This window comes from Salvelinus fontinalis, chromosome 12 (genome assembly GCF_029448725.1).
Source record: "Salvelinus fontinalis isolate EN_2023a chromosome 12, ASM2944872v1, whole genome shotgun sequence".
Taxonomy (NCBI): domain Eukaryota; kingdom Metazoa; phylum Chordata; class Actinopteri; order Salmoniformes; family Salmonidae; genus Salvelinus; species Salvelinus fontinalis.
In genome coordinates, this window is record NC_074676.1 from 3,077,738 (window position 1) to 3,097,411 (window position 19,674).

Here is a 19,674-nt window from a genome sequence, read left to right on the forward strand (position 1 = left end):
CTCCAAAACCGCCATAAAAAAGCCAGACAACGGTTGCAACTGCCATTGCAACTGCACATGGGGACAAAGATCGTACTTTTTGGAGAAATGTCCTCTGGTCTGATGAACCAAAAATAGAACTGTTTGGCCATAGTGACCATCGTTATGTTTGGAGGAAAAAGGGGGTGGCTTGCAAGCTGAAGAACACCCTCCCAACCGTGAAGCATGGGGGTGGCAGCATCATGTTGTGGGGGTGCTTTGCTGCAGGAGGGACTGGTGCACAAAATAGATGGCTTCATGAGGATGGAAAATTATGTGGATATATTGAAGCAACATCTCAAGACATCAGTCAGGAAGTTAAAGCTTGGTCGTAAATGGGTCTTCCAAATGGACAAGGACCCCAAGCATACTGCCAAAGTTGTGGCAAAATGGCTTAAGGGCAACAAAGTCAAGGTATTGGAGTGGTCATCACAAAGCCCTGACCTCAATCCCATAGAAAATGTGTTGGCAGAACTGAAAAAGCATGTGCGAGCAAGGAGGCCTACAAACCTGACTCAGTTACACCAGCTCTGTCAGGAGGAATGGGACAGAATTCACCCAACTTATTGTGGGAACCTTGTTGAAGGCTACCCGGAACGTTTGACCCAAGTTAAACAATTTAATGGTAATGCTACCAAATGCTAATTGAGTGTATGTAAACTTCTGACCCACTGGGAATATGATGAGAGAAATAAAAGCTGAAATAAATCATTCTCTCTACTATTATTCTGACATTTCACATTCTTAAAATAAAGTTGTGATCCTAACTGACCTAAGACAGGGAATTTTTACTGGGGTTAAATGTCAGGAATTGTGAAATACTGAGTTTAAATGTATTTGGCTAAGGTGTATGTAAACTTCCGACTTCAACTATATATGTATATATATATATATTTCTTTATTTTTTTGTTGCGGTAAGGGAAGAGAGATATATCAGAAATGGTTTGGCTGGACCAGGAAGTAAAGCCCAGTGTCCGGCACAGGGATCATATGTGGACTAGAGTTTGCAGTGTTACCCGCTCAGCCAAACTCAGGCACAATAATATTCCCTCTTATAGTGATTACATCCGTGCAGGACAACTTTATCACTATAAGCGGTTGATTGCTAATACAGCATTCAATATAAGCTTTGTGCACTGTACTGTCTGTATCTAATATTATATGCCATTTAGCAGATTATTTTATCCAAAGCGACTTATATGAGTATACATATTTTAGAGTATTTGTATGATTTGGCCAGTTATTTTTACGGGACCTTCTGGGTGTTATAATAAAGACAATAGGCAGCTCGTGAGATTCAAGTTTGGGGAAGCTTACAATATTTCCTACCATTTCTACCTATCTGCATGGCAGTTCTGATTATTTTTGTATTCGCATCTTCGTAAAACAGTTTCATTTCAATAATAACGTTTTTGTTTCTCAAAATTATTGTCACCTGGTTAATCATAAAAATATTAATTAAAATGATAAAAATCTCAAATAAAAATTAAACTAATGCCTTTGACATATGGACACATTGAGGGTGATCTTTAGTGGAAACCTATCAAATATAATCCAGTAAGAATCAGGAATTCCCCAGGTTAGCTGTTTAGGCCCCTTGCTTTTTTTCAATTTTTACTAACGACATGCCACCTACTTTGAGTAAAGCTAGAGTTTCTATGAATGCGGATGACTCACCAGTATACACGTCAGCTACTACAGCGACTGAAATGACTGCAGCACTTAACAAAGAGCTGCAGTTAGTTACAGAGTGGGTGGCAAAGAATAAGTTGGCCCTAAATATTTCTAAAACTAAAAGCATTGTATTTTGAACGAAACAAGAAAGGCGTGTTCTCGGTCGTGCGCATGAAAAACCTCTGGGACACTGCAGGGTCCACTCATTCAGACTGGTCTTACTCCCTCATTTTTCACAATACAAGCCTGAAACAACGTATAAAGACTGTTGACATCTAGTGGAAGCCATAGGAAGTGCAATTTGAGTCCTAAGTCAATGGATACTGTAATGGAATTCAATAGAAGAAAAAAAATTAGAACCCCCCCCCCCCACTTCCTGGATGGATTTTTCTAAGGTTTTTGCCTGCCATATCAGTTCTGTTATACTCACAGACATTATTTTAACAGTTTTGGAAACTGTACAGTGTTTTCTATACAAATCTACCAATAATATGCATATCCTACCTTCTGGGCCTGAGTAGCAGGCAGTTTACTTTGGGCACGCTTTTCATCCGGAGGTGAAAATAGTGCCCCCTACCCTAATGAAGTTTTAAAAAACAGATTAAAAAAACACCTTATGGAACAGCGGGGACTGTAAAGCAACACTCTGCAAACAACGTTTCCACTCCGAGAATGAGAACAATAAATGACTGTAATTCATGCATTAACAGAAATTAATGAAACCAAATGACTGGAATTAATGGTACATTTACTAGGCCTACTGGTTACATACAATTCACACAATGGAATAATGAACGTGTAAGAATTAGCAGAGACATCGGAGCACATTCTGGAGAGCGGAGTGCATGCATTCTGGAGAGAGACACCCATGTCTTAGCCACACACCCCTCCCCTTCTTCTTGTCTCAAAATTTTAAATTATACTCAAGACACATTGTCTACACACATTTTCAATGCTTTTCACTGACAGCCGAAACTCAATAATCAGCTAGGCCTATTTCCACATGTGCTGCCCAAATTGCTTGCTCCCCATAGACCTATGCACTTGTGAATCCACAGCAAAAAAAAAAAAAAAGTATGATCCTGTATGGTTAAGTCAAGCTCTCTGGTAAAGTATTTTGAATAATTTTTTGGACAGGCATAATTATTATTTTGGTAAAATATCAATGGGACGCTCATGTCTCCGCCCTAACAATGTGAGTCAATGTCCCAAAGGCAGGAATGAAGGCGACAAGCTTAGGTCTGCATATTATGCCCGTAGAAGCACAGTGGGCTTATTCAGGACAGACTTTGGCAAGAGTGAGACCTCGCTCTGCTCTGTCTTACTACATGTAGCCCGTGTATCTGATGCTGTCTGGCCCGAAAAAAAACATGACATGCCACATTCCTTCTGCCCAGACAGGGTCAGATACATAGTCTACACATATGGAGACAGAGGGGCACTGTTTCGCTCGCACGGATGCTTTATCTGAGATTGATGTGTCTTTCAGTCGGCGCGCGTCTCAGTCAAATAAATGATAAATATTTATATATTTTATTTAGACAACCAAGGAGGTGCAGTAAGGAAGGCCAGGCCCCTCCCAACCCATAAAGCCAACCCTGAGCATATTATACTTCTGTTGATTGTAAGAAGAGTTAAAATGGTAAATGGTATTTTTGTATGTGGTGACCAGGGCTGATATTGTATGTACAGTATATATCTTTATCTTTGAATAAAGCAGAAAGTCCCTGGCTATATAGTAGAGTGGTAGTACTGTGGAGTATAGGGGGTATTGTTGTACCTCTGTATATAGTAGGTAAAGGCAGAGCTGACAGTCCCTGGTTCTGCATCTGCTGCTGCTCCAGTCGTCTCTTGGCCTCCAAGACGGGGTTCTCAAACTGGGTCCTTCTGTTGATGTGGCTGCAAGGAACAGGACTATGACAGTGAAATCCAGCAGCATCAGTGTGTTTTGTGTTCTCTTCTTCACAGCAGACAGACACACATTGACTAAAACAATGGTTATGCTCCAGGCTGATTACATTGCACTGTTGCATGGGCATAATGGTGTGGTTAGTGTATATGTTTATATGTTCAACACCTAGCCATGCGTTGTGAGATTTGGCAGGCGTCTGCAATGTAGTCGTTGATACTTGGGTGAGAACACACATCTAATTTGAAATTGGTGAATGTAGCTCAAATAGAAATCAGTGCATGATTAAGGGGAAAGTGTTATGTCAGGAGTGTGTCCTAAATTTGTGGCTAACAAAGATGTGGGCAGTGAAAAATCTGTATTTCGAATGGTACTGTATGCAAACACATTACCTAGCAGCCAACCAGCTTGCGCCAATCCCATTTAATTACAGTAAAATACTGTAAAATACAAACCCAGTGTTCCCTCAATGTATTTCCTTCATTACGATTATAGTAACGTTGACTTTTTTTACACTAGAATACAGTACATTTTACAGTATTGTGTGTCATTGCTAGGATATTACAGTAACTTAGACAGCTAGTGGCAAATACCGTACTGTGAATATTACAGTAACCCCTTTACGGTGTAACCAATGAAGACAGAAATTACTTTTCTTAGAACAGCATTTGTTGAATGTTCTTTGAATGTCTGTTGCATGTTATAATGCTAATGTTAGACCAAAACCTGATTAGAACTTAATGAGAATGTTAGCTAATGTCCTGGGAATGTTTTTTTGTTTTGCGGGGAGGACTTACTCTACGTAGTAACTGCCATAGATAGGGTCATCGATCTTCTCCCAGCCATACGGCAGTTCTGGACAGAGGGAAGGAAGAGAACGATTTGGCAGGAATATGATCACATTCAAGAAGGACCCTTTTCCAGGTGCTGGACTAAGCGACTAGTTCAATGAAAACAAAACGAATCTGTATACTGTTAAGAGTGATATTTTACTAGACTGACAACATTTCCACACATAACTGGGTCTTCGTCAGGAAAAAGAGTAACAGCACAACAAAGACATTGATACATACCAGGGTTGCAGGAGAACACAAAGGTGTCGGGTCTTAATAAAATCCCCTTAGAGTCAATTGACCCACCTGTGTGAATGCTGAATAGCCACTTTAAACAATGCCACTTTATCTAATGTTTACATACCCTACATTACTCATCTCATATGTATATACTGTACTCTATACCATCTACTGCATCTTGCCTATGCCGTTCGGCCTTCGCTCATCCATATATTTTTATGTACATATTCTTATTAATTCCTTTACATTTGTGTGTATAAGGTAGTTGTTGTGAAATTGTTAGATTACTTGTTAGATATTACTGTACTGTCGGAACTAGAAGCACAAGCATTTCGCTACACTCGCATTAACATCTGCTAACCATGTGTATGTGACAAATACAATTTGATTTGATTTGAAACGCTCCCTGTGTGTTAATGCTAGCGAATTACCGTTTCTTGTAGTAGCTACATATCAATCCACCTTCTTCCATCGACATAAAGTTTGCACTTATTCCATGGGACATAACAGGCTGTGAAAACAGCCTTTTTCAACACACGAGAGGATCCGGACAAGAAAATCGTAATGAAATCGTCTCTAAAACCCAAACCGTATGAGCTACAAACTAATAAGTCACCACCATCGATAGATGATAATCTTAGATTGATATTGCGATCTAAGGGCTTAGACTAGGGTGACCAGACGTCCTCGTTTTCCGGGGACAGTCCCCGGCTGGAGCTGTCCCCGGAAATGTCCCAGTTTTTAACTGTACAGACTTCAAAGTGAAATATTTTACTTGGCAAGAAAGACCAGGCAGCAGAGCCTACCGGTTGACATCTCAATCGCGTTGTGCTTGTTTAGGCCAACAGAGGGGGCTGCTCGCTACAGCAGCTTCATTCACTCTTCTTCTTCTACTGACTACTTGCTCGCGATAGTTTTAGAGAAAACTGCTCTGTGGAAAACTCGGCCAGAAGCTAGCAAGTATCAAGTGAATCCACAACATCACCACAAACGTCTTTTCAAGCCAGGTAAGTTTCAATGTTGTTATGTGATGTTATAATGCCACAATTTATTATATAGATAGTTGATCTGCTCTATAAGGTTTTAAATAGGTTATGCTAGCTAACGTTAGCTATGTAGACTAAGTTAGACTATGACTAAGTTAGCTAGCTACTGTTATGGTAGTTAGAGTAAAAAACATTCACATGTAAACATGCAGTGGATGAGCTATTTTGAAAATATGATTATATTAAATGAATGCACAATTCATTCGGAGAATATTTTTGTAGATTACAATTTTAATGGTTTGGCGGTATAATAAGTAGTGTGAAAATATATTTAGAAATGTTCATGGATAACATTAGCAGTGGAGAGAAAGGAGAGGAGGAAGACTGGATCGGAAGAAGAGTGAAGGAGACAGAGGAGGAAAGGTAAAGATATGGTTACAGAGCCTGCCAATGTATTATTCCAAACAATGTTAGTGAGATAAAATACAAAAATGAGGCAAGCAATGGGAATCTGTTAACCAAAGTATTTTATCTAATAGTATGCTATTTATTAATACAGATTGGAGAGGAAGGAGAAGGAAAAATGAAGGGAGTAAAAAGAGTGAAGCGAGGAGAGTGTAGAAGAGTGAGGTGGAAAGGTGAAGAGAAGGAAAGGAAGACGAGTGAAGAAAAGAGGAGAAAGATTGGAGGAGAAGAAAAAGTTAAGAGAGTAAGAAGAGTGACACAAGGAGAGTGAAGAAGAACAGACAAAGGAGAGGAGAAGCTGGCCAAAGACAGAGCAATCCTGAAGAATATACATTCTTCTGAGAAATATACAGATTAGGTTGGTATATGTATATTATGTAGTTACCAATCTCATCCGCATCTTATTTATTTATTATGTTAAGTAATTCACATATGCTATTGTCTGTTTTTTACATTTTGCTGATGTTCTCTTCTGATCTTATTGTACCAGGACCACTGAATGGCTGTTCAGATCAGATAGTTCAGTCTTGTCTGTAGTGTTTCTGTAATATAGTTGTTTTCTCTATCACAGAGTGCCTGTTAGACTAAATACATGAAGCCGGAATTGTCCCCTTTTTTTATTTCATAGATAATAACATTGGATATGTTAATTATTTATTGACCGCCGAACTGGAAATGTCCCCGGTTTTCATTTCAGAAATCTGGTCACCTTAGCTTAGACCTACAGGGTTAATTTGACCTATTTTGTTGCAGGAGGAAAATCATCCTGCAACAGGACGATTTAAATTAATATTGAATATATAGAATCTCGTAGGCTATACAATGCAGTACAATACCTAGGGCTATGGTTTGGGGAAAGCTCTGCAAACCAACTGACTTTATTCCATCAAGTATCATCAAGTATTCTCACAGCTTGCTAGAGCATTGTGAACTGCTGTAGTGCAGTGGTCTGAGCAGCATGCTTCGGCTCCGAGCGCCACAATCATTTTCACACTTTGCATGAATGGAAACTAATGTTGGTGTAGCCTACTGTTGTTATTTTATTTGTTTCCTATTTATGTTATCCATTAAATACAACTGTCTTTGAAATAAACGGAGAGGCTGCGGATCCAAATCTTTAGTTCGCTGGATCTTAAGTCTGCACATGTAGGGGTCATGTTCTGCGCATTTGTATACAGAGAACAGGCTACTCAGGTGAATGGTGCTTGTTTAATACAGTTAGATCAAAGCTGAATCCATGTCTGCGAGATCACATAATGATCACAGTATTCTACGTAACCAAATATGTTACTAACAAACTTGTATTCGATCCATAAATATGAATAAAATGGTTAAGTTACGAGCCTAGTTGGTTTAGATATGGAAAAAGTCAGGAACCTTCCCACTAGCCATGATTGCCTGAGATAAAGTATGAGCTGGACATTCCGGGAGATGAGTTTGGATTGGTCTGCCATGGAGCAGGCTTCGGTCTATAACGTGGGCTGTTCAGTATGTGTTGACAGTCCTTTCTACCGCGCCATTTTTGAAAGATATAACGTTAGCCATTGAGAACTACAAAAGTTTTGCTACTTTTCTCAACAACATTGATGCCCTGAATATAGCAGGCACTATTGACAGATCAGTAGGAAAAAGTGATGGGCTACTTTCTGTACAAGCCAAGGTCAGGGTGAACCGGAGTAACTTGACACAAAGCTGGCCAAACAAGACGTAGCTCCAAACAAAATGGAGTTAAATGGTTCCAGTTTGCCATGAAGCTTTCATCCATGTATACGGATAAGAGTCTAGCTACATTTTCAAGATACAATATACGTTTCTAATTTTATCGCAAATACGATTTTATTGCAAGTTAAACATACTGTTAGCAAGCAAACATTAGCTTGCTGGCTCGATAGCTAACATTGAGTGCATGATCTGTGTAGTAATATTATTAGAATCAGAAATCTATTTGCATTGCTAATTTTAGCCAAATGTTAGCTAGTTAACATTTAACCTAGTTTGTTAGCTTTAGCTAACTGCAGATTCACACTACAGCTATGACTATGTTTGTAATGGTAGTAGTAGGATTTGGGGTTACGCCGGTTAATTGTTTAGCTAGCTACCGACAGTTGAAGTCGGAAGTTTACATACACTTAGGTTGGAGTCATTAAAACTTGTTTTTCAACCACTCCACAAATTTCTTACAAACAAACTATAGTTTTACTTGTGTGAAACTCAAATTACTTGTGTCATGCACAAAGTAGATGTCCAAACCGACTTGCCAAAACTAAAGTTTGTTAACAAGAAATTTGTGGACTGGTTGAAAAACAAGTTTTAATGACTCCAACCTAAGTGTATGTAAACTTCCGACTTCAACTGTACATGTTTAAACAAAAGACTCCACTTCGGCTGGATTATTACATGACCCATCAAATTAGCAGGTGTGTTTGGGGGTTATTATGGCCATCGATTGTATTTCATGAACATGTGTACATGTCTAGACAATAGTAACCCATCCACTTAGCTAGATGTGGGTGAGGAGTGGTTATAGCATTTCCTTCACGTGACCCATCAATTTAGACAAATGTGTCTGGGTAAGCATCATCTAATAACGCAAAAATATTTTTAATCTGGACGCTCCCTGTTTATTATATTGCTACTATGAAAGTACTATCACTGTACCGTTTACATCTTCTGTATCCTGTTCATGTGACAAATAAACTTTGATTTGATATAGCGTGTGTTTACCATATGGCCTCACTTGAATCATAAAGAGATGGGTGGGACTAAGGCTTAGGAGGGTGTGAACGATGCGGAATGGGTGGAATCAAAGAAGAGCTCTCCAGTAGGTGTACCAAAAGACTCAAGGGCCATTTTCTCAAAAGTGGCATTACAAGTTTATCAACTTTCAAAGCAGAATTACTTTCCCATTGTTCCTCAACTGCAGTGTATGATATACCATTTTCTAGAGCCTCTACTTTTATCCAATGTAAAAAAATAGCATTTTAAATGTTACTACATAAGAGGTGTTCGGTCACAGATATGGCCCCACCGATCCGAATGACTCGACCGCACCCGCATGGAAAGAAAGAGAACTGCGGGTTTCACAAGGCTCATTTGAACTTCCTGATGCACAGGAAAATGTTACACAACAAAAGAGTGATCAAATTAAGATCTGACATCTGTATAGTTAACATGATTATTTACAGTATTGTACCGATGTGGTTCATCTGTAAATATCTTTCTCTTTCCCCTCTTTCAACTGAAAGTATCTTGCACTCGCTCCTTCACTACTAACACTGCTTTCTGTCACCCTCTCTTTTCCCCCTTCCTCTCTTTGGGTGGCTGACATGGCTGTTCTGTAAATGTCCTCCTCCCAGCATCCTCTCCCCTCCTTCTCTTCCATCCATCCTCCTCCATCCTCGTCTCCTCCTTACATCCTCCTCCAGTTCTCACCCTCTATATCCTCCTCCCTCCCCATCTTCTTGTCCTCCTTCCGTCCTCCTCTACTCTTATTTTCCTCTCTCCCTCACTTTATCTTTCATTACACACACATATGCACGCACGCACACATACACACAAATGCAGATGCATGCACACACATTCGCACAATACCCTTTCATAACCATAACATTACATTCCTACACTGAAATGTATCTGTGAAAAATGAATATTTATCTCTCTCTCTCTGTGTGAAACTTCTCAAACATTCAATTTCAGATATTCACGAGTCACTCATATGCAGCCTTCCATCTCCAGGAGAGATTATTTGTCGATCCTCTTCCACAACAGAGCCCACACCTTCATTCATACATACAGTACTGATAGTCCTGTTGTGAATAATGTCTTTATACAGTAGGTCTATGTTACACTCGTCAAAAGTAGTGCCCTATCGTGTCCCGGGGTAGTCTAGCGGTCTAAGTCTAGCGGTCATGTAGCACTGCAAACCTGGGTTCAGATCTTTTTTTAAACATTTAACCTTCATTTAACTAGGAAAGTCAGTTAAGAACAAATTATTATTTTACAATGACGGCCTACCCCAGCCAAACCATCCCCTAACACGGATGCCGCTGGGCCAATTGTGAGCTGCCCGTACTGCAATTCTAGCACATCCTCTCCACTCTCTCCTGTAAGTCGTTCACTGTTCTACCTAAGCACAAAGAGTATCTTAAATGGGCAGTGCAGGTTTTTAAAATGATATTTCCACACTATGAAGTCAAAATAACACTCTGAAATTGTGAAAATGATAACACCCTTTTTGTGAAAGAACTGTTTAAAAAAAGATGCCTGGAATCGCAGCCTGTTCAGGTGGGATGGAGTTTTTGGCCTGCTGAATAATGTCACAAGGCAATCTGATTATAATAGATTAATGACTGTTCATCTGTTATTTGCATTTATACCATGGCATTGTTGAATACTCCTTTCTGATTGGCTTGAAAGGCATGCTAGAGCTTGCATTATTTCCCTATGATGCACGGTATTGTAGCGACCCACACAGACAGCTGTGTGTTACGTGTTATGCTGTTAGTTGGTTGTGTTGTACTTACCAGTACCCAGTGTTCGCGGGTTCCGACATGCCAATCAACCTGCTATCTGCCAATCACGGGAATGCCTGGAATGTTCTGATGGGGCGGCAGGTTGGACTAATAACCGAAAGGTTGTAAGATCGAATCCCCAAGCTGACAAAGTACAAATCTGTGTTTCTGCCCCTGAACAGGCAGTTAACCCACTGTTCCTAGGCCGTCATTGAAACTAAGAATTTGTCCTTAACTGACTTGCCTAGTTAAATAAAGATATAAATGCCGGGCATCCTGGAGGTTGGTGGAGGGGGGTTGGGCAGGGGGATGGAGCATTGGAAGTTAAGACGAGAGAAGAGCACACTACTACTCTAGTTTCTCAGCCGTTCACTTTCCGGTCAGCTTGTCATTTCCGGTCACAACTTGCAGAACTTGCAGACGTGTTGCTGTGCGTTTTGTTGCCAACCTTACAACTTTACGGTTTTTACTTTTTAATTACCGTTTATATTTTTCGTTTTCACAACTTTCTTTTCATTCAACTTTTTCACTCCGGACGCTTTATCTGGACATGGTTCGTAAGGACCTCCAACAGCCAGAGCTAAGTAGTAACATTAACATGATGCCTTCTAATTGCAGTCACTGTACTCATAATATACAGGAGAACGATCGCCTTACGGCGAGGATAGCTGTGCTGCAAGCCCAGCTTCAGAAGCAATCATTAGGGAAGGGTAATTTCAGTGTAGGGAAGGATAAAACAGCATCTGTACCACCAGTAAGTACAGATAGTAGTAAAAATCCCCTCGCACAGTCCTTGCAGCCGGACAACTTTCTCATGGCTTCTGGAGGGAAATGCTGTAGGAATGCTCAACCGGTGTCGCTCATTCAGCCGACAGAAACTTTCAAACGGTTTTCCCCATTAAGCAGCAAGTCGGAGTCTGAGGCGGAGTCTTCTCTTGTCTCTTCTCCTCCCGTTACGGGGTCTGAGATGCCGAAGCTTCCCACCATTAGCTCTGACAAATTGAAAACCCTAGTCATTGGCGACTCCATTACCCGCAGTATTAGACTTAAAACGAATCATCCAGCGATCATACACTGTTTATCAGTGGGCAGGGCTACCGACGTTAAGGCTAATCTGAAGATGGTGCTGGCTAAAGCTAAAACTGGCGAGTGTAGAGAGTATAGAGATATTTTTATCCACGTCGGCACCAACGATGTTAGGATGAAACAGTCAGAGGTCACCAAGCGCAACATAGCTTCAGCTAGAAAGATGTGTCGGCATCGAGTAATTGTCTCTGGCCCCCTCCCAGTTAGGGGGAGTGATGAGCTCTACAGCAGTCTCACAACTCAATCGCTGGTTGAAAACTGTTTTCTGCCCCTCCCAAAAGATAGAATTTGTAGATAATTGGCCCTCTTTCTGGGACTCACCCACAAACAGGACCAAGCCTGGCCTGCTGAGGAGTGACGGACTCCATCCTAGCTGGAGGGGTGCTCTCATCTTATCTACCAACATAGACAGGGCTCTAACTCCTCTAGCTCCACAATGAAATAGGGTGCAGGCCAGGCAGCAGGCTGTTAGCCAGCCTGCCAGCTTAGTGGAGTCTGCCACTAGCACAGTCAGTGTAGTCAGCTCAGCTATCCCCATTGAGACCATGTCTGTGCCTCGACCCAGGTTGGGCAAAACTAAACATGGCGGTGTTCGCCTTAGCAATCTCACTAGGATAAAGACTTCCTCCATTCCTGCCATTATTGAAAAAGAACGTGATACCTCACATCTCAAAATAGGGCTACTTAATGTTAGATCCCTCACTTCAAAGGCAGTTATAGTCAATGAACTAATCACTGATCATAATCTTGATGTGATTGGCCTGACTGAAACATGGCTTTAAGCCTGATGAATTTACTGTGTTAAATGAGGCCTCACCTCCTGGTTACACTAGTGACCATATTCCCCGTGCATCCCGCAAAGGCGGAGGTTTTGCTAACATTTACGATAGCAAATTTCAATTTACAAAAAAAATTATAACTTTTCGTCTTTTGAGCTTGTAGTCATAGAATCTATGCAGCCTACTCAATCACTTTTTATAGCTACTGTTTACAGGCCTCCTGGGCCATATACAGCATTCCTCTCTGAGTTCCCTGAATTCCTATCGGACCTTGTAGTCATAGCAGATAATATTCAAATTTTTGGTGATTTTAATAGTCACATGGAAAAGTCCACAGACCCACTCCAAAAGGCTTTCGGAGCCATCCTCAGTGGGTTTTGTCCAACATGTCTCTGAAAAGCCAACTGACATTTACTCCTGAGGTGCTGACCTGGCTATGTGATTATTGCAGCTCAATGGGTATAACTTCTGTTGACAATTTCAATACCTTTTGGAAACAAAAAAACATTTTACAAGGAGGATGGGATCCACCCAAATCATTTGGGTTCCTGGATCCTTTCACGGCATTATAAGACTGCGTTGAGAAAATGACTTATCAACGACCCAAGCCCAGCTCAGCTAATCCCTTCCATGTGATGCAGAGTTGTCATAATGCTTCAGCAAATGTACATCATACCAGGAGCGTTGGTAGACAATGTAAGTAACCTAATGTATGTCCCTCTAACTGCCCTGAATGCCTCTGCTGATCCTACAGCTGTTGTATGTAGTAATCATGTGCCTATGAACCAAATTTATACTGTTCGCACTGAAGCGGTGTGCCCTAGGATGAAGTCCACTGTGTGCAGCTCACCCTGCACTGGCATAAATAACATGAGCATATCTACTTCTGCTAAGCTTCCCAATAAAGCAATGAAAACAAGCAAGCATCCCAGAAGAAAAGTGCTCAAAATAGCCCACGTTAACATATGTAGTTTAAGAAACAAGGTTCATGAAATCAATAATTTGCTAGTAACAGATGACATTCATATTCTGACTATCTCTGAAACACGTAAATAACACCTTTGATGATACAGTGGTAGCAATACAAGGTTATAACATTTACAGAAAATACAGAAATGCCAACGGTGGAGGTGTTGCTGTTTTATATACAGAACTACATTCCTGTAAAGGTTAGAGAGGATCTCGTGTGAAGTAATATGGCTACAGGTTCATCTGCCTCACCTAAAGCCTGTTCTGGTGGGAAGCTGCTATAGACCACCAAGTGCTAACAGCCAGTATCTGGATGATGTGTGTGAAATGCTTGATAATGTATGTGATATCAACAGAGAGGTATATTTGCTGGGTGATTTAAATATTGACTGGCTTTCATCAAGCTGCCCACTCAGGAAAAAGATTCAAACTGTAACCAGGTCATGCAACCTGGTTCAGGTTATCAGTCAACCTACCAGGGTAGTTAGAAACAGCACAGGAATGAAATCATCAACATGTATTGATCACATCTTTACTAATGCTACAGAAATTAGCTTGAAAGCAGTATCCAGATCCATCGAGGTGTAGTGATCACAATATAGTAGCCATATCTAGGAAAACCAAAGTTCCAACGGCTGGGCCTAATATAGTGTATAAGAGGTCATACAGTAAATGTAATGATTCCAATGTTGTTGATGGAAATAATATTTTTTGGTCCATGGTGTGTAATGAAGAGCAAACAGATGCTGCACTTGACACATTTATGAAATTGCTTATTCCAGTTACTAATAAGCATGCACCCATTAAGAAAATTACTGTAAAATCTGTTAAATCCCAGTGGATTGATGAGGAATTGACAAATTGTATGGTTGAGAGGGATGAGACAAAAGGAATGGCAGCACAATCGATTGGTGAACATATTGCAAATTGAGAAATCATGTGACTAAACTACACTATAAAACAAAGATAAATTACATTAAAAAATATAGTAAAAAGCTTTGGAGCACCTTAAATACAATTTTGGGTTAAAAGGCAAACTCAGCTTCATCATTCATTGAATCAGATGGCTCATTCATCACAAAACCTACTGATATTGCAACACTTTAATGATTTTTTAATTGGCAAGATGCTAACACTACACATTCAAGTATATCTGACAAAATTAGGAAAGACAAGCGTTGTAATTTTGAATTACGTGAAGTGAATGTGGAAGAGAAAAATGTAAAAAAAATAATTATTGTCTATCAACAATGACAAGCCACCGGGTCTGACAACTTGGATGGAAAATGACTGAGGAAAATAGCAGACGATATTGCCACTCCTATTTGTCATATTTTCAATTTAAGCCGACTAGAAAGTGTGTGTCTCCAGGATTGGAGGGAAGCGAAAGTAAATCCCGTTCTTAACGATTACAACCATATCCATAACATGATGTTTGACAATAGGGAGAGGGGTACAAAGTAACGTTTTGTATTGGATTTGCCCCAAACATAACACTTTGTATTCAGGGCAAAAAAAGTGAATTGCTTTGCCAAATTTTTTGCAGTATTACTTTGGTGCCTTGTTGCAAACAGGATGCATGTTTGGGGATATTTTTATTCTGTACAGGCTCCCTTCTTTTCACGCTGTCAGGTTATTATTGTGGAGTAACTACAATGTTGTTGATCCATTCTCCGATCACAGCCATTCACTAGAGTCGATTGAAGCACCGGTGTGTCAATCTACAGTACCAGTCAAAAGTTGACAGACCTACTCATTCAAGGGTTTTTCTCTATTTTTTTTACTATTTTCTACATTGTAGAATATTAGTGAAGACATTTGAGATTCTTCAAAATAGCCACCCTTTGCATTGATGTCAGCTTTGCACACTCTTGGCATTTTCTCAACCAGCTTCTTGAGGTAGCCACCTGGAATGCATTTCAATTAACATGTGTGCCTTGTTCAGAGTTAATTTGTGGAATTTCTTTCCTTCTTAATACATTAGAGGCAATCAGTTGTGTTGTGACAAGGTAGGGGTGGTATACAGAAGATAACTCTATTTGGTAAAAGACCAAATTCTTATTATGGCAAGAACAGCTCAAATAAGCAAAGATAAATAACTGTCCATCAATACTTTAAGACATGGCAGTCAATTCGGAAAATGTCAACAACTTTGACAATTTCTTTAAGTGCAGTCGCAGAACCATCAAGCTCTATGATGAAACTGGCCACAGGAAAGGAAGACCCAGAGTTACCTCTGCTGCAGAGGATAAATTCATTAAATTATTTGGGCTGCAATCTGAGGTGCAGTTAACTGCACTGTTCTGTGAAGGGAGTAGTACACAGCGTTGTATGAGATCTTCAGTTTCTTGGCAATTTCTCACATGGAATAGCCTTCATTTCTCAGAACAAGAATAGACTGATGAGTTTCGGGACATTTTGAGCCTGTAATCGAACCCACAAATGCTGATGCTCCAGATACTCAACTAGTCAATAGTCATTTACAACATTGACAATGTCTACACTGTATTTCTGATCAATTTGGTGTCATTTTAAAAATGGACATAAAAATGAGCTTTTCTTTAAAAAAAACAAGGACATTTCTAAGTGGCACCAAACTTTTAAACGGTAGTGTAGGTATTACAGACTCAGTCAGGGAGAGGTTTAAAATGTCAGTTAAGACACTTGCCAGTTGGTCTGCGCATGCTTTTAGTACACGTCCTGGTAATCCGTCTGGCTTTGCGGCTTTGTAAATGTTGACCTGTTTAAAGGTCTTATCACACAGTCGGCCGGAACAGCTGGTGCTCTCATGCATGCTTCAGTGTTGCTGCCTCGAAGCGAGCATAAAAGGCATTTAGCATGTCTGGTAGGCTCGCGTCACTGAGCAGGTCGTGGCTGGGTTTCCCTTTGTAGTCCGTAATAGTTTTCAAGCCCTGCCACATCCGACAAGCACCAGAGCCGGTGTAGTAGGATTCAATCTTAATGGTTCGTCTGAGGGCATAACGGAACTTCTTATAAGCGTCCGGGTTAGTGTCCCACTCTTTGAAAGCGGCAGCTCTAGCCTTTAGCTCGATGCGGATGTTGCCTGTAACCCCATGGCTTCTGTTTGGGTTATGTACGTAAGGTTACTGTGGGGACGACGTCCTCGATGCACTTATTGATGAAGCCAGTGACTGAGGTGGTATAGTCATCAATGCCATTGAATGAATCCCGGAATATATTCCAGTCTGTGCGCGCAAAACAGTCCTGTAGTTTAGCATTGCTTCATCCGACCACTGGTGCTTCCTGCTTAAATTTTTGCTTGTAAGCAGGAATCAGCAGGATAGAATGATGGACAGATTTGTCAAATGGAGGGCGAGGGAGAGATTTGTATGCATCTCTGTGTGTGGAGTAAAGGTGGTCTAGAGTTTTTTTCCCCTCTGGTTGCACATTTAACACGTTGATAGAAAATAGGTAAAACTGATTTTAATTTTCCCTGCATTAATGTTCCCAGCCACTAGGAGCGCCCCTCTGGATGAGTGCTTTCCTGTTTGCTTATGGCAGTATAAAACTCATTGAGTGCGGTTTTAGTGTCAGCAACAGCTGGTAAAAGTATGTAGACAACTACAAAAAATACAGATGAAAACTCTTTAGGTATATAGTGTGGTCTACAGCTTATCATGAGATACTCTACCTCAGGCGAGCAAAACCTTGAGACTTCCTTAGATATCGCTGTTTACATAAATGCATAGGCCCCCGCCCCATGTCTTACCAGAGGCTTCTGTTCTGTCCTGCCGATAGAGCGTATGCTGTATGTTATTAATGTCGTCGTTCAGCCGCGACTCTGTGAAACATAAGATATTACAGTTTTTAATGTCCCATTGGTAGGATAAACGTGATTTCAGTTTGTCCCATTTAGCGATTGAAGGTTAGCTAGCAGGACAGAGGGCAAGGGCAGATTAGCCACTCATTGCCTGACCCTCACAAGGCACCCTGATCTCTTTCCGCGGGATCTCCGTTTCTTTCTCCAATGAATAACGAGGATCTGGGCCTGGTCGGGTGTCTGTATTATATACCTCCCATCTGACTCATTGTAGAAGAACAATTTGTCCAATTTGAGATGAGAAATCGCAGTTCTGATGGCCAGAAGCTATTTTCGGTCATAATAGACGGTAGCAGCAACATTATGTACAAAACAAGTTACGAACAACACGAAAAAATAAACAAAATAGCATGGTTGGTGAGCATGAGCCGATAAGACGGCAGCCTTCCCCTCCGGCGCCATCATAGGGAGCAATACCTGATATTGACAAATATACACATTCCCCCGCCCCTCGTCTTACCAGACGTAGCTTCTCTGTTCTGCTGATGCATGGAAAATCCCGGGCAGCTCTATATCATCTGTGTCGTCGTTCAGCCACGACTCGGTGAAACCTAAGATATTACAGTATTAAATGTCCCGTTGGCAGGATAGTCTTGATCGTATGTCATCCATTTTGTTTTTCCAATGATTGCACGTTGGTCAATAGAACGGATGGTAGTGGAGATTTACTCACTCGCCTACGAATTCTCAGAAGGCAGCCTGACCTCTGCCCCCCTTTTCTCTGTCCTTTCTTCACGTAAATTACGGGGATTTGGGCCCGTTCCTGAGAAAGCAGTATATCCTTTGCGTCGGACGAGTTAAAGACAGAATCTTCATCCAGTTCGAGGTGAGTAATCGCTGTTCTGATGTTCAGAAGTTATTTTCGGTCATAGGAGACGGTAGAAGCAACATTATGTACAAAATAAGCAAAAAAAAACAAGTTACAAGCAACATGAAAAATCTAACAAAATAGAACAGCAGCCATCCCCTCCGGCGCCATTCTCTCAAAGACTGTGTGCTAGATCTGTGGTGACAAGCCTTTGAACTATGAGTCAGCTAAAGCATTTACTGTACATACAAGCTTGATCATGCACCAACTAAAGTCTATGCACAAATACATCTCATGCACACGTGCACACACACTCACCCATCACCTCTCACTCAAAACACAGCAGGAGAGCGAGAGACTGACAGAGGTAGAGTGAAGGACAAAGACAATGAAACGGAAGGAAGAGAAAAGGGATGAGAAAACAGATGGGGGTGAGGAAAAGCAGATGAAAGTAAACATGCATGTAGTTCTGCCTAAATTTTTGAAACTGTGACGCTCCAGGAAATCCCAGAATCCTTCAGTCAGACTGGCAGCAAACAACAACAACAACATTGGGGCTAGGTACCAATACTACAAAGAGGATTTTCTTCCTATATCCTAAACCATTTCCTAGAGGTCCTATTCCCTTCCTTCCCTATGTCCTATTTTCTAAGTCTTTAAACCCTCCCCTTCTTTTACGATGTCCTATTCTCTTTCCTTTCTTTTCAAATCAAATCAGCATATTGGTCGCGAAACACAGATTTGCAGATGTTCTCAGGTGCAGCAAAATGCTTGTGTTTCTATCTTCAACAGTGCAGTAATACCTAGAAATATATGCATATACTGTAGAGTGCCTTTGGAAAGTATTCAGACCCCTGGACTTTTTTCACATTCTGTAAAATCCTAGACAATCTACACACAGTACCCCATAATGACTATGTGAAAACAAGTTTTAGCATTTTTGGCAAATACCTTGTAAGTAATCAGACCCTTTGCGATTAGACTTGAAATTGAGCTCAGGTGCATCCTGTTTCAATTCATCATCCTTGAGATTTTTCTACAACTTGGAGTCCACCTGTGGTACATTAAATTGATTGGACATGATTTGGAAAGGAACACACCTGTCTATATAAGGTCCCACAGTTGTCAGTGCAGGTCAGAGCAAAAACCAAGCCATGAGGTCGAAGGAATTGTCCGTAGAGCTCCGAGACAGGATTGTGTCGAGGCAGAGATCCGGGGAAGGGTACCAAAACATTTCTTCAGCATTGAAGGTCCCCAAGAACCTTACAAGAAGACAATGGCCGTACCTTAAGCACACAGCCAAGACAATGCAGGCGTGGCTTCGGGACAAGTCTCTGAAAATCCTTGAGTGGCCCAGCCAGAGCCCGGACTTGAACCTGATCAAACACCTGAAAATACCTTTGCAGCGACACTCCCCATCCAACCTGACAGTGCTTGAGAGGCTCTGCAGAGAAGAATGGGAGAAACTCTCAAGAAGACTCAAGGCTGTAATCGGTGAAAAAGCTTCTTTAGCAAAGTACTGAGTAAAGGGTCTGAATACTTATGTAAATGTGAT

General features: G+C 40.9%; 1 protein-coding gene and 1 long non-coding RNA gene across 8 annotated transcripts in view; one reads left to right on the forward strand and one right to left on the reverse strand.

Moving 5' to 3' along the window:
- The window catches only part of LOC129866629 (membrane-associated guanylate kinase, WW and PDZ domain-containing protein 2-like), a 274,270-nt gene that overhangs the window by 71,564 nt on the left and 183,032 nt on the right, over nt 1–19,674 (reverse strand). For 5 of the 7 annotated variants that reach the window (XM_055939391.1, XM_055939390.1, XM_055939392.1 and 2 more), the window contains exons 7-9: nt 17,201–17,272; nt 4,399–4,456; nt 3,473–3,606 (exon numbers count right to left, since the gene is read on the reverse strand). In XM_055939391.1, coding sequence (XP_055795366.1) covers nt 3,473–3,606; nt 4,399–4,456; nt 17,201–17,272 — 264 coding nt within the window. The remainder of the gene's footprint in view (nt 1–3,472; nt 3,607–4,398; nt 4,457–17,200; nt 17,273–19,674) is intronic. The other 2 variants (XM_055939396.1, XM_055939394.1) reach the window with 1 other exon arrangement.
- LOC129866632 (uncharacterized) lies at nt 5,530–8,419 on the forward strand. Its single transcript, XR_008761504.1, has 3 exons — nt 5,530–5,681; nt 5,996–6,083; nt 6,220–8,419. It is a non-coding gene; the product is annotated as an uncharacterized LOC129866632 (long non-coding RNA).